General features: G+C 38.4%; 1 protein-coding gene across 3 annotated transcripts in view; it reads right to left on the bottom strand.

The window, feature by feature from the left end:
* LOC101173128 (metallophosphoesterase MPPED2) overlaps positions 1 to 26,861 on the bottom strand; it is a 61,947-nt gene that overhangs the window by 16,260 nt on the left and 18,826 nt on the right. For all 3 annotated transcript variants that reach the window (XM_004066819.4, XM_020711795.2, XM_023952237.1), the window contains exons 3-4: positions 23,680 to 23,861; positions 20,208 to 20,433 (exon numbers count right to left, since the gene is read on the bottom strand). In XM_004066819.4, the coding sequence (XP_004066867.1) occupies positions 20,208 to 20,433; positions 23,680 to 23,861 (408 nt within the window). The remainder of the gene's footprint in view (positions 1 to 20,207; positions 20,434 to 23,679; positions 23,862 to 26,861) is intronic.

Here is a 26,861-nt window from a genome sequence, read left to right as displayed (position 1 = left end):
AGACCAACAGTAGTGCTCTCCCCCTAGGATTTATTTGATGTATCTGCTAAGACAGATGTAGTTGGTAGAAAACAGACCTCTAAGTGCACTATAGGCAGACAAAAAAATCCTTTACCACTTAAAGATCAATATTTACTTGCACCGTTCAAGTATTTCTTCTAACTTTTTCAGCTTTGAAAACTCCATACGATCAGCAGGAATTTTACTGCTCTAATAAGAAAGTGTGGTCTCTCTGGCTGATTTGTTGTGCTGAACACTTTTAATCATTTCCAAAGTAGAATCTCACTTGCTTGGAACTCCTTGAACAAGTTCCTCTTGTTTATGTGGAACTTGCAGTTGGTTCAGATCCTGAGCATTAGATGACCTGTGTTTGAAGTGACCATTTTATGACTTTTGGTTTAAGAAGGGTCAAATCTACTGTTCAACAGAATTCTGTTTCACTCTCTCTCTGTATGGTGTGGACAAAACAACACTGGTGTTTGTGCGGCTGCTGTCATGTTTTGAGTGCTGTTGGTGTCGAACATCAATAAATAAAACTGTTATTTATAAAGACATGCAAAAAATCACTACCAACTATGTCTGTGTAACTAAAATATTTACGAGACGCCTTAAATAAAATGTATCACCACATCTTGCAAAGATCTCAAATAAACCACAGTCCCCCCCCTCTTTCTCTGTTATCAATAGCACAGTCTTTCCAATGGAGCTGAAACACAAAGATCAAAAGGATATTGGAAAGATTCTCTAATGTTATTGAATTCTGAAAGGCAAAAATGAAATCTGAAGGGGAATGAATAATGAAAAACGACTGACATTGTCTATCGTTTACCAAACGGTTAGGCACTTTAGTGCACCAGAAGATGATTATTCAACCCAATTCAAGGACCTTACACCTAATCGAGGGACAACTGCTGTAGATGTGGTCCAGACAACAGTTATTCCTGAAATATACTGGCTCCTCATCCCAACTGCAGATTCTACGTATTTATCAATTGCGCAAGAGCCAACAATAATAGTTTGAGTGGTGTTACTGTCATGCTACGTTCACACCAGACTCTGAAACACGAGTTTAAGCAACCAATTTGAACTTTTAGGCTTCCATATTCCAAACCCTTTCAACGTTTTGCCCATGTTTTTGGGTTCTACGTCCAAAACACATTGCAAACATGTGAATGCGTTAAAGCTTTTTCTTAGACTCTTTTGTTTGTGGATGGGAATTTTAAATATATTTTCATTCAGCATTGTGTTTTTATTGGGTTATCATTTCCACATACAGTGGTGTAACCTTTAATAGGCAAAATCTGCAAAACAGTTACTTTTTACAATTACTGTGGATGTTTTAAGGCTGTAAAACCTATCAAAAAAACTTTACACACTTTTCTAAGACTTCCATTAACATTTTTCCATTTTCTCTAGTTTAAACTCTTAAAGTTCAAACTTTCATAGAAAAATTAGCCCAGTATTATGGATGAAAACAAACATATTGACAATGGCCTAGAGCCAATCAGGACGCAGAACCCAACAGTTGCAGATCAATAGACAGTAAAAAAAAACATATCAAATGATATTAGTTATGTATTGCTGTTTCTTTATCTTGTTTTCTATTGATCTAAATGAAAAAGATATGATAAACCATGATTTCAGGACTGTGTCATTAAAAAAGGATCCGTCTGGGTTAAACAGCTTTACTGACCTCTTGCTCTGAAAATATATATTTTTAAATCACATTTTCAGTAAGAATTGATGACATCATTAAATAGTGAGTAATAAACTGCATATTGTGTACATGTCTAACTCCTTTGTCATCAGTTACACAGTTCAATTGTATATTTTAATAGGCCAGTAGTAATCAAGAGGACTAACCTTCACAACAATAAGCTACACAATTGTTCTAGTCTTCTTTGTTAGTTAACAGGCAATGTTACTGGTAATATCAATTTTGCAAGTACAAAGAAATGTGAACCCGATTCAGAAAGCTATGATGATTTTGTGCACTGCCATCATGTAACTACTGTGCGGTTAACGGGCCTCGTGGAAGAAAGAGCCTAACATTGTGTTAACACGACGGCAACTCTGGGCTAGTATTAATAATACAGCCACTTAGCATTCAGAGGCTCAGCCTTGCTTTTTGTCTCAGCCTCTCTGTTTGTTTCACAGGTCATTAAATTTATGCCGCAGCCCTAATGTTCATTACAGCAGCATGCTGACCAGGGGTCTGCTGCACTCCCTCACTGTCTTCAATCCCCATGAGTTCCAAATGCATGCTTTCTTTTCATCCTGCAACCATTTTCCCCCACAGCTTAGTCCATTTACCTGACAAATATCTGTCTTTGCTTTAATTAAATGATTTCTCTAGAGCTTGTAGCAGGTTCCTGTTCAGACCATATTATTTAGTAATGTTAAAATATACATTGAGAAATATCAAGCATTTCAGCTCAATGCATATTAACACCAAGGACATTTTTAATAGAAAAGCTAAGCATTAAATATATTACATTTCTCAGCTAGTTGTAGTTTAATATCTTGAAGCCCAACACCAGCTGTAGTAGCTGTTTTTAGGCTAAGGTTTTTACCTCAACACCAACTAAATAAATCTAATGTTCTGCAATCAAAAGGAACTCAGGTTTAGTTGAAAACAGTTGCTCCATATAAGTCCTGCAGTTTGTAGGATTATTTTTGTGATCATAACCAGTAGTTTGTCATAAGATACGGAAAAAAAAGTAAATCCAAGAAAGAAGAACAAAAGAAAGGCAGACCCACTGAAGATGTATTAATGTTAGGTTCCTTGGTCACCTCCTAATTGACAATTGGTAAACAGTGTAAACTGTACAGATTTTTGCTGATTTTCCATCCAAGATCCATCTTAAAAAGTGTGCATGTCAAGGCGGGTAACACGACTGTCATCAAAGATGAGACTCTGAAAAGGAAGAGGAGCATGGAGAGGTTTCAACAACAAACATTCTTGCAAAGAGAACGGCTATTTCTATCATTTTGAAATGTTTTTCAAGAAGATTACTATAGTTTTTTTTATGGCTATAGCTTTTATGGCATTAGGTCACAATATGGACACCTATGTTTTTACCAAGAGTGGCTTAAACTAAAAAGTTTGTCAGAACAAATATTCATTTAGATTACAGTTTTAAAGCCTCACGCTTAGGAAAATTCTGCTTTTGGCGTTTTTGACATGTTCTTGTGCCATTTGTCTGATGATGGAGAGCACATATAAGGAAAATTGAGCTTAAAATTGTATTTTTGAGTATATCCTTTTTCAATTGTTGTGAATCAGGAACAGACGAAAGTTTAAAGAGAATCAGGTTTATTAGCTCAGCTAAAAGTCCACAAAGCTAAATCAGGGTCAGGCAGGCAGGAGTCGATAACAGGCATGAAATCATCAGAGGAGGGACAGGTTGTTAAAAAATCCAGGCGAAAGTCGGGGCAAGCGGCAGGCAAACAGAGTCAGATACAGGGTCAGAAGACAGAAGATCAGGTCCAGATATAACGCTCGGTAATGAAGGCAGAGTGGCACAAACAATACTTCACATTGAGCTCAGCTCAGAGCAGAGCTTAAGTCTGCTGTGGTTGATTGAGTGAATAAGAGTCAGGTGTGCAGCATCCAGGAAGTGTGGCTAGAACTCTGGCGATGGATCCCGCTGGTCCAGAGAGGGAGACAGAGTTCTGACAGGTCCAATATTGCCCACCACTTTTTTTGTAACGAAATGCTAGGGGCTGTAAGCTAGCGAGCGAGTGAGCAAACAGAGCTCTCAGGAAAGGGTAAGGAAACACAAACATGGTCATAACTAGGGTTCCCCTCTGCTTCACTGCAGTAAATTGTTGTATCGGTTCATGATATGCAGACTTGTACTACAACATTTATTTGAAACAAAAAAAATTAAAAGATACAGCGCTGATCAAAATAATAAAAATAAATAAATACCTGATCCTGATCAGGAGACAGCATCTGATTTCGATCAAGTCTGAAACTACGTGATCGGACCGGATTTTCGATCACGTGATCGGATTGAGACGTCCCTTGTCATAACTGAGAATAGATTTTCTTTTAGACATAACTAGTTTACTGGTTAAATAGAATTTGAATCAAATACTATACTTTTGGATAAAGCTAAAATAATATTGAGAAGTTAATCAAAGGCTTTATTAACAAGATCAATCTTTAGGGGAATGACTTGGTGGAAGTCTATGATCTCCCTTTCTGTGTGCTGTTTGTCAGTCATTACATGCATCTGTTATTCCATGTGATCCCACCACTTGATCCTGAGGTCCAGAAGCCGTTGAGCACTGGCTTTTCGGAGCGTGGAGTCGTCTGGCTTTCTAATTAAAGCTGACGCGGTCACTGAAAGCCCGCCAGTAGCAGGGTCACAGGTCACTACGCTACAACTGAGACAAGCAGGTACCCAGCCACTGTGAAACGGCCTGAAAGGGAGGGCACCCTAACCAGCCTCTCTTTCCTTCCTCCATCTGCTTAACTTGAGACCCTCCCCCAACACCCCCAATTTGCCCTGGGTTATGGAAAGAGCAAAGTGCCAGAATGGGATGAGGCTGATAAAAGACAATTATGTGCAAGAAAGTATGAGGGATTATGGGGTTCCCCAGCCATCTATGAGAGTGAACTGCTTAAATAAAGTAAAAGAGAAACTGTGTGAAAAAGAGGAAAAGATGAAGCATGTGAGAAAGTTTGGTTAAAAAAATGGGAAAGATCATTGGTAATGCTCTCTTCTCCCTTCCCTTCTCTATTTTCAGCACGAACCCCAACGCTGGTGGTCCTAAAGTCTGCAAATTGGCGGATGCATCAGAAAACAGGTAGATGTAGAGCTACCCAGACACACTCTGCACAACCACTCCAGTAAAATCGCTTCAGGCAATTTTATGCTGATGAGAAATTTCAGGAAGAAGAAATGGCATCAACAACACTGGACAAGGTCCTTTCTAAGTGATGCTCACCACCCATGCAGCAGTAAAAGTCTCTTGAGGGGCAACATGTTTCCATGCTTCACATTGCAAGATGATCAAGTTGCAGAGATGGATTCTGGTCCCCCAGAGAAATCTGCAATGGAAGGAGGGAAATAGCTTTCCTCTGCCTATGGTCATTTACCTCACAGACCACATCATTTGGTGAGAGACACATCTATCCATACAGACATCCATACATGGAAGAACGGCTGCACATTGCAAGAAAGAAGAAACACAGCACTTTCAATTCTAAGGGGGAACCTTTATTTCCCCCAGCCTTTATTTTTTATATAATAATTTAAGCAGGTCTTATTTTGACTCATCACCTAAGATATGTTTGCCATGGGTGACCCTACCAGTAGCAGTTGCCCTGGACAGTATAACCCTAAGGATCACTCAAACTCTCCAATCCTCCCAACACAACAAGATGGCAGTTCATGGAGGTGATCGACAATACTGTCAAGTGGAATAAGTAGTCCGATCGAGTCTGGCTGGCTTGTGAGACCCCAGTGCAGCTGATAGGTATCATAAGAATGCAGCAAATGCGTTTGCAGAAAACTTGGGTGTGGGATGAGTTCAGGGAGACCAAGGACAAGGACTCTCATTTTGCCTTAAAGAAATTTTGGCAAACTATACAGAAATAGTTCTGAGCTGTAAACCTCAACTGAGGACATTAACAGAAATAGTTTGAGAATGTACTTTTGGAAATTATTTTGTTTTTCTTTTAATTACTGACAACCACCTGCTTCTTCCAGTTCTCTTTGTTTTGTGATGAATATACATATAAAAATTTGCAATTGATAACGGTAAGAAAAAACACAAATTGTTATTGTTCGTTTTATTATATCTTGAATTACAAGCCATGTTTTATTTTAGTTTGTGAATGTTTGAATGAGCTACTAACTACTGTTTCCGACCACTGCCTTCCCCATAGCTAAATAATATACATCTGCCATGAAGACAAGTTTTCTTAAAAGAGATCCATCACATGTGTGCCTCCTGATGCGTGGAGGCTTATCCTTGGACTTAAAGGAGACAGGCAGATCTAAAAAAATGTTTAATTAATATGCACCCTAACACATTTTGTGGAAGTACAGTCATTATTTTTCCCCCTTTTTTATAAGCCTGTCTGAAAAGCATCCGCATGATGTACTTGCATATTTGTGTGTATATAAAATAAGGTTGCAAAAACATCTATCACTGAACCCATTCACTCTCCACCCTGCATGGCACACAAACACCACCCTGCATATTTCCTTCTCCCTCCAGCTGCAAAAGGCTTCAAGATGTCAGACGTTACCTAAAGAGAGGCTGCCATTGCGACACACTCAAAAAACCAACCATGACTCGTATAACAGAAACAGAAGGACCATTCCGATCCCGTTAGCAGAGGCTTTACAATTTCTATTTAACGCACCATTAAGGAAAGGTGTCTCATTTTAGTAACAATGAATCATTTTCTCAGTTCCTCTAAATGTTGCTGTAATAAATGAACACAGCTGCCAACTGAAACATTTTGTTACCAAGAAGATTTATTTGCACAAACAATGCACAAGTTTCCATGTGCATATAAACACATAAAGTGTTTCATACTTACCGGTATATTAATTCAAGTAATGTTTAATTATTTATTCAAATGAATCAATCTCTTCTGTAACAGAGGAAAAAGAAGCCATAAGTGGGAACACAGTCTTTAAAAACCCTGAATGGGAAAAGAGAGCTGCTGTCAACCTTGGTAGAAATATCCTTGAGGGCTGAAATAAACTTTTTTTTCTCCGTTTCATTTACTTTGATAAAATTCCTTGAATTGGAAATATATCTGTTCATCTGCTTAGTGATAAAGTGAGAAAAGTTGCATGGATGTATTTGATGATAATTGGACAACAGCAGAAATCTGAGGACCTGATTGACAAAGTTCTATTCTACTCTCTGTACAACCTGTTGGTTTTTTAGTTTTATTCTTATGCCATATACATATTAGTCAGTGTGTAAGTGGCACAAATGAATTAAATAAATATAAGACAAACAAAATGGAAGAAAAACAAAGCTCATCCTCACAAAAACAATAATTTGAAGTTTTTCTGTGAAGCAGAACACAAACATGAAAAATGTCTAATTGGGTTTCAGAGTTTTTCTTGTTAACAACAATTTAATAACATGTAACAACCCTGCATTATCTTATCTGCTTTACAGTTTAATAAAGCTAACCCTGCTGAGGGCAGTGTAGCACCACTTTGGCCTCTTTTTTTCAGGATTGCAATTGGGCTTTTTCCTATGCGCACAATTTTTCACCTATTGGCTGAAAATACCTGGATATTGTAAGCGCCCATGGCCTCACTGATTGCTGACTATGAATGTAAAACACAAATTGATAGAAGCTGACTGCCATGGAAAGTAATCATGACTGTCTATTAACCTCTTAACGCTGGAGCCTTAGCTCCAGTGTTGACGTAACTTTGACTCCCATATCTCTTTAATCGTTTACGCAATTAATGTAATTCCAGCAGATTCTGAAGTGGAGGAAAGCAGCTTTGTGCTGATATGCAACAATCTACAGAGTATAGTGCTTATGCGATCAGTATAAATCAGCTGATTCTGTTGTGGAGAAAAGTGGAACTGGAACTAAAAGTCTGGAAGATTCTCTAACAGGCAGTATTTTGAAGCTGCATTTTCCTAGAAAATTACACATAAATATATACAAATGTGTAAATGGTTACAGTAGCAGCTATTTGAGGTTAGATTAAGAAAAAATAGACTTTTGTCTGAGAAACTAGATTGTTTGGCTTCCAAAAATCTGAAGAATATCAAACACAATGAGGAACAGGGAAAATCTTTTTAACTTAAATGTCTCAAATTTTCTGACCTAAATAAACACAGACCTTTGCAATCTACCATTTTTTGCATGGAATGGAATGGAAACAAGTTTATTTTTACTATAAAAAAACACATTAAAAAAAACTGTCATAAATACTGAGCATGAATTATAATTGGAAAATAACATGCGCATATTAAGATACAAATAATATACACATACACATTATTTATATATGTATACTTACATACATAGGTACATCTAATATCCATCCAATATATTTGAATATTGTTTTAAAACCATATATTTATATCTTATTTTAAACAGTTTTATGTTTGGACATTGCTTTATTTCTGCTTCTATACTGTTCTACAGTTTTGCTCCACAAATAGAAACACAAACATCTTCTATTTGTGCGTGCTTTGTGTATGTAAAAATTCTGTTTTCTTCTCAAATTGTACTGTCCCTCTCTTTTCATGAATAATTTTTGTATATATGCTGGTAGTATGCTATATGTGGCTTTGAACATGATTAGTGCTGTACGCAGCTCCACCAGATCTGTAAGTGTCAATAATTTGGATTGTAGGAATTATGCATGTGTATGATCCAGATAACCCACGTTGTGTATGATTCGTATCACCCTCTTTTGAAGTATTAACATGTAATGATGTTTTACAATCGTTTCCCCATACCTCCACACAGTAGATTAAATACGGTAGAACCAGGGAACAGTATAGAATATAAAGTGATTTATGATAAAGGGACAAATTTTGCTTAATTTAGCACTGATATGCTTTTAGACAATTTTGATTGTATGTATTTGATATGTGGCTTCCAATTTAATTTATCATCAATTACAACACCAAGGAATTTACATTCATATATTCTTTCAAGTTCTACCCCATCAATCGTTACATCAGTGTGCATATTTCTTTTACAGTTACCAAACAACATAATTTTTGTTTTGCTTAAATTCAATGATAATTTCTTAATATAAAACCATATTTCCAACTTATTCATATCTTTAGTTACATCTTCCAACAGTTTGTTTAAGTCATCACCATCACAGAACATATTTGTATCAGAACTAATTTAAATATTTCAGATACTTTACATATATCATTCATATCCAAAATAAATAACTTGAGGCACAACACTGACCCTTGTGGGACACCACAAGCAATGTCCAAACATGCTGAACAAACATCACCCAGCTTCACAAACTGCTTTCTTATACTCAAGTAGCTTCTGATCCAGTCTAACACGATCCCTCTAATACCATATCATTCTAATTTATTCAGTAAAATAATCATGGTTAATAGTGTCAAAAGCTTTCTTTAGATCAAGAAAAATTCCAGCAACATATTTGTTCTGATCAATTGCATTTGTGATTTGCTCTATAAAGTCTATGATTGCCAAGGATGTTGATCTGTTTGCTCTGAATCCGTATTGACTGTCACTAAGAAGTTTGTGCTTTTAGATAAATGCATCCAGTCTACATTCAAAAAGTTTTTCCAATATTTTGGATAACTGTGGTAAGAAGGATATGGGTCTGTAGTTTGTGAAGTGGTGCTTGTTCCCAGTTTTATACAGCGGTATAACTTTGGCTATTTTCATGCTGTTTGGAAAGGAACCTGATTGAAAAGATAAGTTACAGATGAACACGAGTGGTTTCAAAATACCATCAATCACTTTTTTCAATAAAGCCATATCAATGTCATTGACATCAGTTGAATGTTTGTTACTCATCTTTTTTACTAAATCTAATATTTCCTTTTCTGTGACACAACTGAGAAACATTGAACTGGGATTCCGATTGATTAGTTCATGGTACTGGTTTCCAGATGGTTCTGAATCAGAGTGTTTTTGCTAATATGGGTCCAACATTTACAAAATACTAAATAAAGCTTTCAGCCACATCCTCCATCTTGTAACTTCCCTTTTTATGGTAAATAAAGTATTTAGGATAACTATTTTCTTTGGCACCCTTTCTATTAATTGCGTTAAGAATGCTCCAGATTTTTTTGATGTTACCTTTGTTTTCGTCAAGTAGCTTATCATAATGTTCTTTTTTTTGCATCTTCTTATAATATTGGTTAATTTATTTCTGTATTTTTTACAGAATTTTAATTTACAGAATTTTAATGTTTTCTGCCTCTTTAGTTCTTTGTTTTAAAAACTCTTTGTGGAGACAGTTTTTTTACAGGCATTTTGTAGCCCCTTTGTGACCCAGGGGCATTGGCTATAATTTGTTTTTCTTCTAAATGCTTTAATAGGACGATTTTTTATTAAATAATGATTCAAACATTTTCAAGAAGCATTCATAAGCCTCATTAATGCATTGTTTGTTGTAAATTTCATCCCACTTTTGGGCAAATAAATCATTTTTGAATGCATTTATTGATTCCTCACTTTTAACCCTTCTGTACTGTGTTGACTTGTTAAACTCAATTTCTGTGATTATCATCATATACTGTAAACACTGGAAGATGGTCACTTAGATCATTAATTATTAATCCGTTAACGGTTTTATTTTCAATATCACTAGTGAATATAATGTCAATTTGCACATTGGTTTGTAATTCTGCTGGGTCTAGTGATTTTTGGAAATAAACTAATACTGTACATGGTATTTATGAATTCCTCTATTGATTTGAGTATTTTAGGATTTAACAAGTCAATATTGAAATCCCCACAGATGAAGTTTACTTTATTATTTTTACTTAGTAAACATTTTTTCAATCCAAGATGAGAGTATTTTAAAGTTTGAACATGGTGTTCTGTAAATACAACTAATTATCATGTTTTTTGGTTTCTTTACATATTTCAATGGTTATACTTTCAAGTACATTGTCAATCACAGTTGTCACGCTTTCTAACACCTGGAATTTCAGGGTATTATGAACATACAATGCCACTCCTCCTCCACCCTTATTGAGTCTATTGTTGTATTTTAGTTCATAGCCATCTATCTAAATGTGGATGTGGATGCAAAGTGGATCAGTTCTACAAATATGGATGAGGCATCTCTTCATTTCTCAAAGATAGAACAGGAGACCAGACCAAACACAAAACTGCACAGAAAACAAAGTGATCCCTTTTTCGTGAAAATAATAAATATGCATGTCTACATTTCAGTGACACCATTGTGTATTAGTCACACTCACACTAGCAGGCACGCGTGTGTGTGTGCGCAGACACACATGCGTGTCACCTTTATGACTGACCTTTGCAATAAAAAAGAATACATGAATAAGGAATAAAATCTGCAAATGACACATCTGCATTTGGCCCTGTGGGCTTCCCCTTAGCTGTGCTGCAGAGAGTCAAATGAAGATGATAATCTGTACCCTCTTTACACACACAGGGAGGGACACACACATGCACAAACACACACTTATCCCCATCCGATATCTCATACATCTTAGGAAATTACTGGTTAAAAAGGCTATATGAAAAAAACAATGCTAGAGGAAAAAATAAATAACTTCATTAAGTTACCAAAAAAAAAGAAGAAACTATAAAAAGGATGAAGCAGAGTAAAAACTGTTCAAGCGACTGTCCAGTGGAATTGACAGGAGGACAGAGTAGGGGTTAAGAGGATGAAGGGAGCAGAGTAACTCCAAGTTTAACCTTTGACCAGGGAGTTAAGTTGTGATCAAGACCAGAATCCTAAAACAGTTTCAACAGAGAGAAAAGAGTGCTTTGCTTCTTGAATGGTCCGTATCAATAAGCAGAATGTATGAGAGGCGACAGAACCTTGGTATCCTAAATCATCTGCATCTTTCTTTGGACATGTGAGCAGTGCACATGCATACGCATTAGAGCTGCATATTTCAAGCCAAGGATAACTTGGGATTAATCTAGCAGAAGCAATGAAAAAATGAGTGAACAAAGAATGGTATGTGTAATGGTGTGGTGTGTTTAACCATTCATCATGAGCAGAGGAGTGAGTTAAGGTCATTATCTCGGTCAAACAGATGCAGGAAATAGATGGTTAGAGACACTTCTCTCTTTCAAAGTGTTGGCCGGTTGTTTTTATTTCATTACGCTAGCATGTACATACAGTGTTACCCTTTCTTTATTTTTTAACAATCATGCAACATCTCCCTCTCTGCAGACAAGACAGAAGTTTTAGAAGATGATGTGCCACTTTTGGGGTTGTGAAATGATTAAAACATGTTCACAACGATGAATGTCGTTGCTTTTGCAAAGCCTTAAAGGAGAAGGTAATTAAATAACTAATTTGCACTGGACAAAGAATAGGCCCACAGTTGCAGTTTGTTGACAACGGGTGCTGGAAATAAGCTTACTGTGTAAAACACTGCTTTAATGGAGTGTAAAAATCCAAAATGGTTTCCTTCAGCTGCTCCTGACTGACACAGAACAGGAAATAGTTCATCCTTCTAAAGCACAAGTCTGTAAGAGTGTGAGAGCAAAGGCGGAGGAGGTCCAGGTATTCCGTCTGTTAAACGTCTGTCATTACATGGTGTAAGTAAAATGTCTTTCAAGGAAACCTGCTTTCACTCTATCATTTTCAAACAGGATTAAACTGGATCAAGACCATCAAATGTTTATAGAATAACACAAAGGTTTTACTCCTTCAATTAGAGCTTTACTCCAGAATCAGTAAATCTACAGTCTCCTCAAAAAGCCAGGTGCTGGGCATCGATAAGCATGATGCTTCGGCCCAGTCCGTTTTGGATAATGTTGATTACTGTTTAAAACTATTGTATATCTTCCAATAGTTGCAGATCTGTAATTGACGCTGGTCTCCGATAGACGCTGGGTGTAAACAGGTGTTCGTTACCTTAGACGCCGGTCTCTAATAGTGGCCGGCCCCTTGCACAGTCGTGCAGACTGTTGTATTTGTGTTGTGAGCCAGTGTAGTGATGGCCAAGAAATCATTCGATTTAGCATTTAAATTTCCTGTGGTGGCATTCGCCAAAAAACATTCCAGTGAGAAATCTGCACATTTTGGAGTGGATCCTAAAGGTTTCCAAGAATGGCCCAAGCAGATGGGTAATATTGAGAAGACGGCTGCAGAAAAAAGAGCAACAAACAAACAGATTACCTGGTAGAGGTGCAAAGAAAGAGAGCGATAAATTAGAAGTGCTTTAACATAGATTATTGAGCAAAGACGGAAAGGCGCGTGTCTTCAGAAAAATGATTGGCATGAAAACGAAGAGGATATTGATATACAGACTGATGATGCCTCAAAGAGAAAAGAAATGATGCAGCCAATGCTAATCAGAACATAATACAATGTTCTTGTCATTTCAATAAATCCTGAAATGTTTATCTGGAGTCGTCTGCATTTTGTGACAGCATTTGACCCAAACTGAACCTATAAGCCATCACCATTCTATCTGTCATGAAATAAACGCCGGTCTTCAATAGACGCTTTTCTCTAAGAAACGCCGGGCCGGCTACCAAATTTTTGGAATAAACGCCGGCGTCACTATTGGAAGATATACGCTAGTAAAAATGTGATATTTTAAAAGCACCAATCTCCATAATGTGTGTTTGCTTACTTTGAATGCTTTTTACAAGCCCCCCAATGAAACTGCATTTGTTAAGTCAATGACGGTCTCACACAATGAACATCTCTGAGCTTAATCTTTTTTAATCAAACATTTATTAGAGCTGGTTTATACAGTCATTTTAAATTCTAATAGTGTAAAGACTCCATTAGAAAAATATAGATAATTCCATTGCTTTTTATAAATGATCGCGCTTAGCAGGAGAACTCACTTTTTACACCACAGAATAAAAAATAAAAAAATAAAGAAAATCGTATTTACCGAGTCCTTGGGTTTCATTTTTGCAGAGTTCAGATCACAAGTGATTAACATTATAACTAAAGTCTAACCAAAGCTGTAAGTCTATATGAGGAAACTGCAAGTGCAAAACATTTGCCTTTGTGCAACAGAAAAGTTGAAGTCGTTCCCTCAAAACCTACAGTGTCTCCATACAATTTTAAAACTCAACAGCTGGTTAGCCAGATATCTAATTTTATCTGGATTTTATCAAGCAGCAATACAATTATTAAAAGGCTTTACTTTTCATTGATTTTTCCAGATAGTCCAATAAAAGTTTTCTTTTTTTATTAGATTCCAGTTTCCCTAAACTTTTGAGGGTAAAGTCTACCTTCATCCTCTGTAGAATATCTGGAGCTGGTTAAAACTTAATTTGTAAACTAGATTTCAAGTAGGAACTATTAAAATGTAATATAGATTTTTCAAGTAACCCATAACTGTGGAAAAGTGGAAGCTACAAAATTGAATGCTAACTAAAGGCTCATCCAACTTTTTACATAATAAATCATTTAAAAATAAAAAAGGTCACTAAAAGTGGTATTTTGTTGGGAAAATAATAAACATTGACCCACCATTTGAGCAACTTTATGCTACAATCACAAATACAACTACACCACACGATAGGGAGGCATCGGCAGAATCTTCAAGATTAGCTGCTTCCGCACGTTTTTTTTCTTTTGAAATCATTGACATGATGATAAAAGCAAGACGGTGGTGGTCTGGTGGCCCTCATTCAAGCGGGAAGGACGCCTTTATGGAATCGGGCGACAGCTGGGCGGCTACGGGGCAGCCACATCACCGGCATGCAGCAGCTCTGATTGAAGAATGTGTAAATACCGTCCATACTAAGTCCCATCAGCCGCCAGGGGCAACGTTCCCTGCACGCTTGTGCAATTGCGCACTGCTTACACATTCGCAGCGCACAAGAAAATATGTGAAGTGCACGAAACAAAATGACATACTACTTACATACACAATTATACTATTTACATAAACAACAAAGTAACAAACTGAAATTACTCAAACAGGTTTATCCTTAAGGCCCGTACACACCGGGACGAATATTCGCCAGGCGTTATTCGCCAGCGTTTTTCGCCACGTTTTTTTGTGTTCACACCCAGGCGATTTTCGCTGACGATGAGCCGAGCGAACATGCAATTTCCTTCCCTGACATTAGATGGCGCTTAATGTAAACAGAAATACTCCTGTACACAAGGTGGCGCTGCGCAACTTTACGCTTCTTAAAGTCGCTTTTCACTCAGAAGAAGAGAGCAAGTATTTACGCGCTTGTCAGAATAATACAAAGAAAACATGAATGTTTCAAGCACCAGTAGCTCCAACTGGTGCTTGGTTCGGGGATATCTTAGAATGTCCGTCATTATTTCTTCGCGGCTGTGTAGACGCTACTTGGCGTCTATCTTCTTCGCTGGTATGTGTGCTCAGCAAGGCAGTTTTGTGTTTGAGCGCCCCCAAGTTGTGTTTTACTGTAACTACAGAAGCTCCAGACACGTGTGCAAAAGCGCCATTCTCATTGGTCGAATAGATTTCGATGCGACGCGTCGAAAAAAAAAAACGAACCCGAGGCGTTTTTTTTTTGACGCTTTGACGCGTGGCGTTTTTTCGCGTCGGTGTGCACACTCTCATTGGTGCCCTTTCTTTAGTCACGAGGCGTCAAACCGGCGAAATTCGTCCCGGTGTGAACGGGCCTTTAATCTGGACACAGGTCCACAGAGGCTAGGATTGCCATATCCTAGGCCTAGGCCTGGTCCTTTTGGGAAAAGAAGAAAATTCTAAGTTTTTTTTTTTTTTTTTTTAACTATAATAGGGATCTCTTCTTGAACATACTATGGGAAAACCTACAAAATAAAATGCAAATAGTTGATATACTGACATTTTACAACTATTTCTCTGCTTGTTTTTAAGCCTCAATTGTAATGAAACTACCACACCACTAGTTATTAGCTGTAACGAGTGTCCAAACACTCAGATATTTGCGTCTGACATCACTGATTTGCAATCTTTATACATTTTTTAAAGTAAAGTAAAAATATACTTTGGGTAATATAATTATTGCTATAAAATTAAATGTTAATAATGAAAAAGTGCTTTACAGCCACAGTCCCACCCCATTCACCCACTTACACACTGATGGCGGCTCCTCTGCCAAACACTGGCGCCAACCTTCCACCAGAGGCAAGGTGAGGTTCAGTGTCTTGCCCGGGGACACTTTGACATATGGGCGGGCAAGACAGGAATTGAAACTGCAATCTTCCATTCAGAGGTTGACCACACTACCACTGCACCACAGTCCCCCTGTCACCGCAATAAAATAAACCTTCAACGTAAAATATCGGCGAAGGTTCTTGTTTTCAAAGTAAAATTATCAAGTGGTTTTTGTAGATGAAAAACAAAAAGAGAGAAGTCGACAATTTGAATTAAAAAAGTCTAAAAATATGAAATCAAGAATATTTCGAAAAATCTGGTGAGTGGCAGGGAAGCTGTACCTCAACACATCTGTAGAATGTTAATTTAAAGTCGTGGGAGTTTTTGGTATTTCCACTAAAGTTGAAAAAAGTCATTTAGCAAAACCTGTTTGTCAGTTTAGTGTAAAGAGCTGCGAGGGTTTTCTAGTCATCTATCAGCTGGAACTGTGTCAGAAAAACTTTGAGGATGGAAAAACCATGGATAACATTTTCAGAATTCAATGTTAAATGATTCCAAACTAACATTGATGTTTACGCTTTGTTTACAGCTGAGGTTAACCAGGAAGTTTAGTGTGACATTGTTTAAAGCGATGAAAACAATTTATTTCTAAATCTTTGTGTCTCTATTTGCTATGATTCGTTGATTCTGATTTCTTGTTCTAAACAAAGATGATGAAATAACATTTTAATTTTCATAGATCCAATAAGAAGACTTATAACAACTGTTCCAAGTTAAAATATTAAATAGTAAGAATTGTGGTTTGATTAGTGAATCGAATTGGATCAACACCTAAATAAGCATTCACAGCCCTACTGATTATCAAAGCCTGCCTGTTAAAAAAGATACAATTTTTAAGGGATTTGCTTTTTGCCTTAGTTGGCTAGAAACAAATGAATCTCCAGGAAACAACGATACATGATTTATTTCATTTTCCTTAGAATGCAAACATCTTGTTTTAGGATACATTTCCAGGGTTAAGCTGTTGTTTTTCGCCTGCAGCAGCAGAATGCAGAGGCTCCCAGCAGCTCGACCACACAGGCGGCGAGCTGCTGATGGAGTGAGGGGTCACTGCGGGGCTAAGTGAGACCTCATGTAGGGCAAGCTGGCCAGAGCTCGACGAGGTGAAAAGGTCGAGCCGGGGGTGGGGGAGTGGACCAAGCTGTCCACTCCGTCTCTCATGAGACCCTCGGCTATCACAACAGATCCTTACAAGCTCTCACACTAAACACTCGCTGGGGAGAAGGGGGCAGCATCCTTCCTCGTTTAAAATACTTTGTCCACCTCCTGCTCCCTGTTCTTATGAGAATGAGCTGCTAACTAAGAGATGACTGCCACCAAACAGTCATGGCCTGGACAGTTATTTCGGATCCACTCTGTATAGCAGAAATGGGTCAAGCAGAGGCGAGGAAGCTCCAGCTCCAGCTGCCACATGGCTACAGGTCAGATGAGGTCATACTGTGGATGACGGGATTTCCTAAAATAGACATTTGCTGGGTTTTTGAAATATTGAACAGATACAATTTTTAAAGAACAGAAATCTAAGATGGTGGTAGTCTCAGGGACACACAAATATAAAAAAGAACTGCTAACACCGCAAGATTAGGAGCTGTGTTGATGACAATACAGTGGAAATTTGTCACCATAGAATTAACAACCTGGCAGTAGGCCATCATACTAAATTTTGTAGTTTTTATTACCATTCCAAGTGAGCATGTTTCCTGTTTACTACATATTGTCTGTATGTGTCCATGTTTTCTGCTAATCCCACACATTTGTATGACCAGTTATCATTACAGTTGAGTTATTTAAGGTAAAAGTTCAAGATACACTTGCTGGATTCCAAATTTTACTAATAAAGTAATGTGATTTATTTGTACATTTCTGGAAATATTTAAGCCCCAGCTCTTAGAGTCTGACATGCCAACAAAATACGAAGATTTATTAAAGTTAATGATGAACTGCATATAAAATGTTTGTAAATATTAATTCAGGTTATTAGGAAAATTCATTGTGAAAATGATTTTTTTTTTTTATACAGAATGAACGCTTGTTATATTCATCATACAAGTTCATGCCCTTTATGAGGTAATTAAACACAACTCCCAACCCGGAATGATTTGCTTTGGGCAGCAATGGTGCAGTGGTAGAGTTATTGACCTCTGATTGGGAGATCACAGCTTTGGGTCCCATTACACAAGTATACCCCCTTTTTTCACACATCATTTTGACAATAGACACACATTATTCACTTACCAGCTATATCCTCATCCTAGTGATCTTTCCAAATCCAAAAGGCTTTTTAATAGGGGTGTAATAATTTATTTTTATATTCATTAACAATTTGATTCGATTCAATATTTGTGGTTGCCAATTCGGTTCATACTCGATTATGGTTCATTTTGAACAATCCAATTGGATCCGATTCACTGACCAAAAATGGATCCAGAACATCTTTAGCCAAAACTTTAACCAGTGAGACTCAGAGAGAAATATCTGGTACTGAACAGTGGAGCTGAAGTTTTCCAGATTTATGTTGTTTCTTGCAAGATAATCAAGTGTACATTAAAAACATGTACAAATAAACAAGTAAGCAAGAATTAATGACAAATCGATTCCCATTTTAGTTTCCTAACGTTCAGCCCACTGAAAGGGAACATTCTTAAAAACATTCAGGCACACTGTATGTGTTCATTAAATTCAAAGTGTATTGAAATGATGGACTTATTATTTTTGCTGTGTTGTCCACAGGGACGCACTTGGTCATTTTTATGTTATAGTAAAATCAACCCACCATGTCTCATCCAAATGGTACTCTCTCATTTCAATTCGATTATTCATTTATCTCATTTTGAAACCATTTTTTAACGGTACACGTCGATTTAATTCGATTCAATTCTGCCTCAGCAGATCGATCTAGTTCAATCCTAGGAATAGAAATCAATTCATTGATTAATTGTTACACCCCTACTTTATTAACAAACTGTCTGAAACATTCCATCCCTTTGTTAAACCGGACGTGCTTTAGAAGCAAGTGAAGGTTCTGAACTCATGGAGGGATGTATGAGCCGGGAATTTCACCGTGCATGTAAGGGAAGGCCTTTACCAAGGGGAAATGGCCACAATCGAACAAAGGTGAAGACACACTTTAAGCCTTAGTCACACGCACCCATACAGGGGGTTGACCTGTACGAGTTCTGCTGCTTTTTGGGTTCTTCGGGCCTAAACAACCCAAAAAGCAAATCACCTTTACCCATGGGTTGTGCGCTGGCTCAGTAGTGGCTCTGTGCTTCAGCGGTTTTATTCACTGAGATCAGAGATTGACAGCTTTTAAAGGAAAAGGGCTGGCCTCTTGGTAGGTTGACTGACCCTTTATGGCTGGCAGACCTGGCATTTGTTGAGGATCTTACTCATCATCTGAATACACTGAACAAGAGCCTACAAGGAAAAAAGCAGCTGTTTCCACATCTGTATGCCCACATGAAAGCCTCCTGTGTAAAGCTCCGCCTGTTTGAGACACAACTACAAAACTTTAATGCTGCACACTTTGCCGCATTGTCTGAAATCAAGTCTGCTCTTCCAAGGGTGACCTTTCTGCCAACAGGGAGAAATCTGTGTCTGTTATTGCGTCTCGTGAAAAATTCGAGAGCTTGTCAAAGATTTTTCTGTCATTAAAAAAAATCAAGCTGTTCTTGACTTCCTTTTTAAGAAGTGGAAGAGAGTCTGCAGTTAGAACGTATTGAAATGCAGTGTGATGATTCTCTGAGGAGTCAACATCAGCTTCTCTTCCTCCATGACTTCTATAAGTGTTTGGAAAAAGCCAAGTTTCCTCTGATGAGACGCTATTCAAAAAGAGTGATGAGCCTTTTCGTCTCTGCATACATTTGTGAACAAACATTTTCTCTCTGAACAAAAACAGACTGAGAACCAGAATGACTGATAGCCATCTCTGTAAAGTCCTTCGAGTCTCAACCACCAAACTTTCTCCTGACATGTCAGCCATCCTCCAGCCCAAAGCACAGCATCACTGCTCCCACTAAGGCCAACGTTCTTCACACTGTAGGTCAATTAGAAATATACACAATTTTCATGTGTCATTGTACAACTTATAGCATGTGGCCAGGACCTTGGTTGATTTTTCCACATTTGGCCGCCAATGAAGAAACTTTGGACATCCCTGCTCTACAGGCTCACCAAGCGATATGTGACCATGCAGGTCCTGTGCAGGCCCAATGCAGGTCTTCCCATTTTTCACTCGCAGGCAGCCCGTATTCACTAGTAAAAGCAGACTAAGACCTTAAAGTCTGAGATTCACAACAGTGGACACAGCCACACACAACTGCTACTATGCAATTATGAACAATCAGGAGTAATAAGAGACATCTGAAAGATAGATTTGCTCTTACCATGGTGTCCCATATATCCTGAATCCCTTAATGGTCACATCTGAATCCTGCAGGTATACACAGTTTGTGAGAAGTGACTGAACATCATCAAAGTCCTCTGGCTTGAGTTTGGAGACCGAAGGGAATCTGTAATAATCCTGCTTGATGAGCTCAGCCATGAAGTCCTTATCGAAAGTCAGCTCATGGTTACCTGCAATCACCACCTTAAACTCATATGGTAGACCACCTAGAAAGGAGAAGAAAAAACAATAATCAGCAGGTGGGTCATGAGTTCAGCAATACATACTGTATATAAAAATAAAATACTCGAATTGTCTTTCTTTGATACCAATATGTGACATCCTAACTATTTTCTTACAAGAGATCTGAGAAAAGTTTAGTAAAAAAAAAGTTTAGATGGCTGAGTTGAATTTTATTATTCAAAAGCATCTGCCCAAGTTAGTTGTCCTGGATGATAAAAGTTTTTTTGTAGCCTACGTGTATCTATTCAGGGTACATGGAGGACTGCTTACATACTGAAAAAACTACTGCCGTTGAATCAATATATATATATATATATATATATATATATATATATATATATATATATATATATATATATATATATATATATATATATATCGGTCTGCTATATATATATAGCAGAAAAATGCAGACCAGACTGGTAGTTCTTCTATTAAAGTCCCCCCCCCCCATCATATTTTTGTAAATGTGTTCCCAGTGGTCTTTCAATAATGATTATATCGTTTTAGGCACAAATAATAAAACCTGTCGTTTTCTAGGACGTCGTTTCTGCAGAGCAGCAGGAGTTCATTAGAAAGTTGCCTTACAGTAATGGTCGGGACTGTTGGTGCAGAAGTAAGTCTCTACTGATATCCCATCATCCCTTTGTTTACACTCTCTACTGTTAGCTTACAGCTCCTCACACTCCCAAGCTAACATTAGTGGTGCAACAAAAATAGTGAGCAATTTCAGAGGTATCCAGCCGTACAGTTTGGATCCAGATTAAAGCTGATGAGGAAAACCAGGACGTACATGGATCTATTTGTCTGCAAGCGGATGATCAGAATGGAACGGAGCAGAGAGACTGTGGTCAGCCCATTTCAGTTTCTATATCACAAAAGAGCTTTTGATATGCATTTTTTCATCTGAATCTTATCCATCACAATTTAAATAAAGAAATACTCAGTAATGTAATTTTAATCTTAATTTTCTTTAGACGTGTCCTCTATCATGAGAAACATGCTACTAGAACATTTTCAATAGAGGATTTTCATAGGAGTGGTTCTGTACAAAAAGTTAAAATGTTGGGTTTTGGTTTAAAAATGTGTGTTGCCTCATTGTATTGCTATCAGGGCAAATTGACATTATTATTGGTTTAACTTCTAAATGGAAATTAGAAACTGAACTACATCCATTTTTTCCAGGTTTCCCTGACTTTATAATGTGTATAGAAATAAAAAAAGAAAACAGCAAAAAGGTACACAGGCAAAAAGATTTATTGTATGTTAAATCTAGCTCATATTTGTAAATGAGGTGGTCCATCACCCCACAACAAACCTCTAACAGTTTTTTGTCTTTTTATCCCACATTGTTTTGGCCGTTTAAAACAAAAATGTATTGAAATAAAATTAAGATAAATTATTGCTCTAAATGCTATAATAGAGTTTATGTTGAATAAATACTATTTCATTTAGGAGTTGTACTTTGAAAAGGCGGCTGGTTGGGCCTGCCCTGGGTGGGGCTGTTTGTGTGTGTGTGTGGGGGGGGGGGTCCCCACTATCTGGATGTTGAAGGTTTGGCAGGTTGGAGTCTCCACTGAGGCAATCAGTGGATGCCCTAACTGGTTGGGCTGCCCGACCAAAGCTCTCCCAGGGGGGGAGCTTGGTGGCAGAGGCCTGGGCCTGCCCCAGGGACCAGCTCTTTCTTAGCTCCTCTCTCTTTACGTGGGGTGGGGGATGTGGAACCTGGGGGTTCGACTCTCCAAGCGACACTGGGGAGACCTGGGCTCAACGCCGGGTGACAATTGTTCCATCAATGGGGCTTCAGTCTATCAGTTGTCCCCGACCTAGCCTCCTTCCTCCCACAACCACTAATTAGGGTGATGTGTGTGTGTGTGTGTGGGGGGGGGGTCAGCCTGTGATGCACGTTGGGGGGTGGGGGGGTGGGGTCAGCCTGTGATGCACGTTAGGGGGGAGGAGCTACTTGACAGCTACTCCCATGGTTGCCACCCAGATTAGGGCCCCTCCCCTCTCAGTTTTAATTGCACATTAGACATGTAGGACCATGGGGGGGGTGACTGATCATCGCCCAGGCGATTATCGGCACAGATGTAGGTTGTTTTGACTTATATTGGTATCTGCCTTTCTTTATTATTATTCGCCAGGCCAATATTGAACTGGTCATTTTGTCTTAGGACAAGTGCATCTTCAGCAAGGTTTCTACAAATTTCAAGCCCAAGAGAAGCAGTTCTGTTGCAGAACACATGGAATAACTTTGCTCTTTGCACCACAATCTAGTGCAGATAAACCATTTTAACTGTCTTCTCCACCAAATGGTACATCGTATTTAGGAAACACAATATTAAAAACATTTTTAAAAAATCTAAAAATATGATGCTATGTCTGTTATTTTTGGAGCCACTTATTTGCTGTTTTATGCACTGCATTTGCTTTTTAAATAAAGTTACTGGTTGGTGTTTGTATTATTTTATATTTTATATGCCAATATTTTCACTTCTACTACAAATGAATGTTGTCTCGAAATATTGGTTATCTGCCTTCTTAACTACTAATAATTGGTATCAGCCCAAAAAAAAAGCGACCTGTCAACATTTTTTGACAGCAGCTCCTCCCACACAGAGTGGGACCGTCCGGTTTTAGGACAAGCTTCAAGCTGTAAACTCACTGCACATCAATAAAGAGGTAGCGGACACGAATTCAATGCAAGAATTGCACTTGGTGTGAGCACAGCATTATGCAGTTGTGTGGGTTTTCTGTTCTATTATGACATTTAGAATTGTGCTCTCTAATGTACCAACTGAATAAGAAAGGATAGAAAGAACCATGACCCAATTAATTCAAATTAAATACAACAAAACAACTATGTGGCCGGCATTTCAGTCAGACAGGAAGCATCTAATCCATTCAACCAAAAAATTGTCCAGAACCATCAGGATCCAGAGATAAATACTGCGCATACACAAACATGCACACTCACAAATCTTACACACACATCACATAGCCAGAGGCAGAGGTTAACGGTTAACTGATTATGGCTGTTGGGTTGAAGAATATGAACTGGACACTTTAGCCCAGCAGCTGAAGGGTCAACAGAGGAGGGGAGGTTTTTGTGCGGTCTGGTTGCTCACAGTTCAGCCCTTCACCAGCCAAACGCCTCAGCTGAGTGTGAGGCTGAAAGCGCTGCATGGTGGTGAGATGCAGGTAGATGTTAGGATTGCACAGATGCTTACCTAGCCAGTCATTGAACTTCTTGACTTCAGATGGCAAGCCCAGCTCAGTGAAGTCCCCCATGTGTAGCAGCACGTCGCCATATGGCATTTGGATACCGTCGGTGCGCGAGTGTGTGTCTGAAACACACACAAACCTGGTGTGTCCTGCTGGCTTGGGAGTGTCATAAGGGATGGGGTCCACCCTGGACAAAGAGAGACATAGATAACGAAATTCATAACAGAAATACCATTTTTACAATTTCAGTTTTTAAAATGTCCTAACCAACAAGTAGGAATTTCAAAATTACTTTTGTGCCACTACAAAATGTGACATACAGCTCAACCAGAACTTCTGGCAGTGCTCCTAAAATCTTAGACCATCCTTCATGGCAAGTGAGATCCGTGTCAGCAGTAATTGTTATCTTCAGGTGGTGGCCGCTTTGTTCAGGAAGTTGGAACAGAGAGTTGGCTTCAATTACAGTAAGAGCAAATACCAAAGTCAGAGTTTGGGTTGTATTGCCGTCAGTTAGACAAACATTTTCTCAGTGTATGATGGACTCCAGCAGGGATGTCCTTTGCCACCAGTTCTGTTTTTATGAACAGAATGAACAGAATTTATAAGCGAAGCGGTGAGAGTCAGATTTAAGAACTGAGGCATTTCTGCATGTTCCTGCTGGTTTCATCAAACTAGGACCTTTAATGTGCACTGAAGTGGTTTGGGCTCTGGTGTAAAGTGTCTGGAATAAGAATTAACAACTCTAAGCCTTATGATTCTGGATTGAAAAAAGTGGTTTGCATTCTCCTGGTTGGTGGAGAGCCCCTGCCCAGATGGAAGAGTTTAGGTATCTTGTTCAAAAATGAGGGACGTATGGAGATTGAGACTGAAGGACAAATGGCAATTGCAGTAATGCAGTCGCTGTATCAATCTGTTGTAGTAAAAAAAGGAGAGACAAAACAAAATCTGGACATGAACTCTGGTTCTGACTAAAAGGATAAGATGCCAGATATAAGCATCTGAAATAAGCTTCATCCACAGGGTGACCAGGCACTCCCTTGGACATAGAGCAAGGAGCTCAGTCACCTGTGAGGAGTTCAGAGTGAAGTCACTGCTATGGCCTCCCTGGGGAGGTGTTTGGGTCATGTCCCATAGGGAGAAGGTTCAGGCGACAACACAGGTAGAGGGACTATGTCTCTCCGTTGGACTGGGAACAGCCCCCATAGGGGTCTCCTGGGAGAACCGGGGGAAGTTTTTGTGGAAAGGGAGGTCCAAAAATCTCTACTGCCCCAACAAACTAGCACCAGAGGAAAGATGGACATTCTGCAAATGTCAAACTAATTTTCTTAGTTTAACATTGTTTTCCACCTTAAAAGTATCACCTTTCATGATTAGGCTGCAGTTTAAAGCATGCAGCCTTTTTGTGTTATTATAAAGTAAGTAATCCATTTTTGTCATGTGATTTATTGATACTTAAGGATTCTTAATTTCTGTCTGATAGAAGTTATAAACCAGAAAATGATAAATCATGTAATAAAATGGTTACGGTAGAACAGGGGTAGGATTAGCTAAATTCACTTCCCTCCACTCCCTTTCAAGTAATCTTTAATTTCATGTCTAATTATCCTAAGTTTGATACGTCTTTGTTTGAATGTATAAATGCTGATTGTATTGTTTTGTGCATTTTTCTTATTTGATTGCTTGAAATAAACCATTTCAAATCAAATCAAATCAAAGTGTTCAGGCACATGGACTAGATGCCAATTCAACCCCAACATAGAAGTAAGGATAAAGCCATAAACCAGATTACTTCACTGTGAAAAATAAACGTGTTTCAGTCCATAAGCAAAAAACGTTGGGCTAAATGCATTTAAAAAAGGAACTATAACAACAACCACTCTCTGGTTGATTTGTGCTCACAAGAGGTTATCTTCTTGCTGCCCAAGATTGGTTTAGCAGATAGTGAATTATGCATAAAGATTCTGTCTTTTCAATCTAGTATCTTTAAAAAAGACAAGTCTGTTTAAAAAATGCTCTTTTCATTCATCCTTTGTTTGTTGTAGGCCTGTATTAATAAAGGAGGATAAGCTAAGAGTTTTTCTGAAAGGAAGGAGGTGAAAGAAAAACTCCCATCTTGTCTGTAATTGAAGTCTACAAGCCCCTTAGTCCTCTGCCACAAGACAATTATTTCATTAGAGGGGATGCCACTCGGTTGACAAAATCAGATGCATAATCAACCCAAGAATCTCAAACCTCACCCGCACGCACAAAACCAGCATGTTTGAGCACTTTCATACAGCAGATAAAATCTAAATGTTTCAGAGAGAAAAAAATGTATTAACAGCCACTTTCTGCACAAAAGATCATCTTAGAGCAACGATGAATTGCAATGCTTTGTTTCTTTGAAAAGAATGATCCACACAGAGAAGAGTTCTTTCTATCGAAAGATATGTCAACGTTTCTAAATGTATTTATTAGGTCAAAAGCTCAACAAGAGCGTGAAATTTATCAACTGGTGGTAAATGTCTTTTTCAAGAATATTTAGACAAATATCTCGTGTCTAAACATGTGTGCATACCATCATGACAATGCTACAATGCGTTATGCATCCGAAAGGGCTTAAATAGATTCCACCTTACTCCTGACAAAGTTCCAATATTTAGAAAAAAATTCTGGATTAAATCCTTTTTGGTAGCTGAACAATAAATCTAAAAATGATTGTCATCACAATATCAGCATGCGCAATATGTGTATTGCAAAAAATGGTGTAAACAGCGAAAAAAAGATCACCTTAAATGTTTATGCCCATGCGTAAATGGCGTCTACTTATATAGCGCTTTTCTACCTACAACGCCCAAAGCGCTTTACACTCACAGAAACATTCACCCAGTCACACACACATTCACACACTGGTGGCGGCTCCGCTGCAGAACACTGGCGCCAACCTACCACCAGAGGCAAGGTGAGGTTCAGTGTCTTGCCCAAGGACACTTCAACACATGGGTGTGCAAGGCGGTAATCGAACCTGCAATATCACAATCATGGGTCGACCGCCCTACCGCTGCACCACAGCCGCCCACAGTAGACAAAGAAACCTTGTTCTCAAAGAAGCCCCAGCGCACACCACCTACATTGTTCTTAATTGTTGTCCATTATAGTTTTAGCCAGTTCTATCAGAACAGCTTTGAGTCTAAACTGAGCCAGCAGA

Source organism: Oryzias latipes, chromosome 3 (genome assembly GCF_002234675.1).
Source record: "Oryzias latipes chromosome 3, ASM223467v1".
NCBI lineage: Eukaryota > Metazoa > Chordata > Actinopteri > Beloniformes > Adrianichthyidae > Oryzias > Oryzias latipes.
The sequence above is the reverse complement of the archived record's forward strand: the minus strand, read 5'-3'. Positions and strand labels throughout refer to the sequence as shown.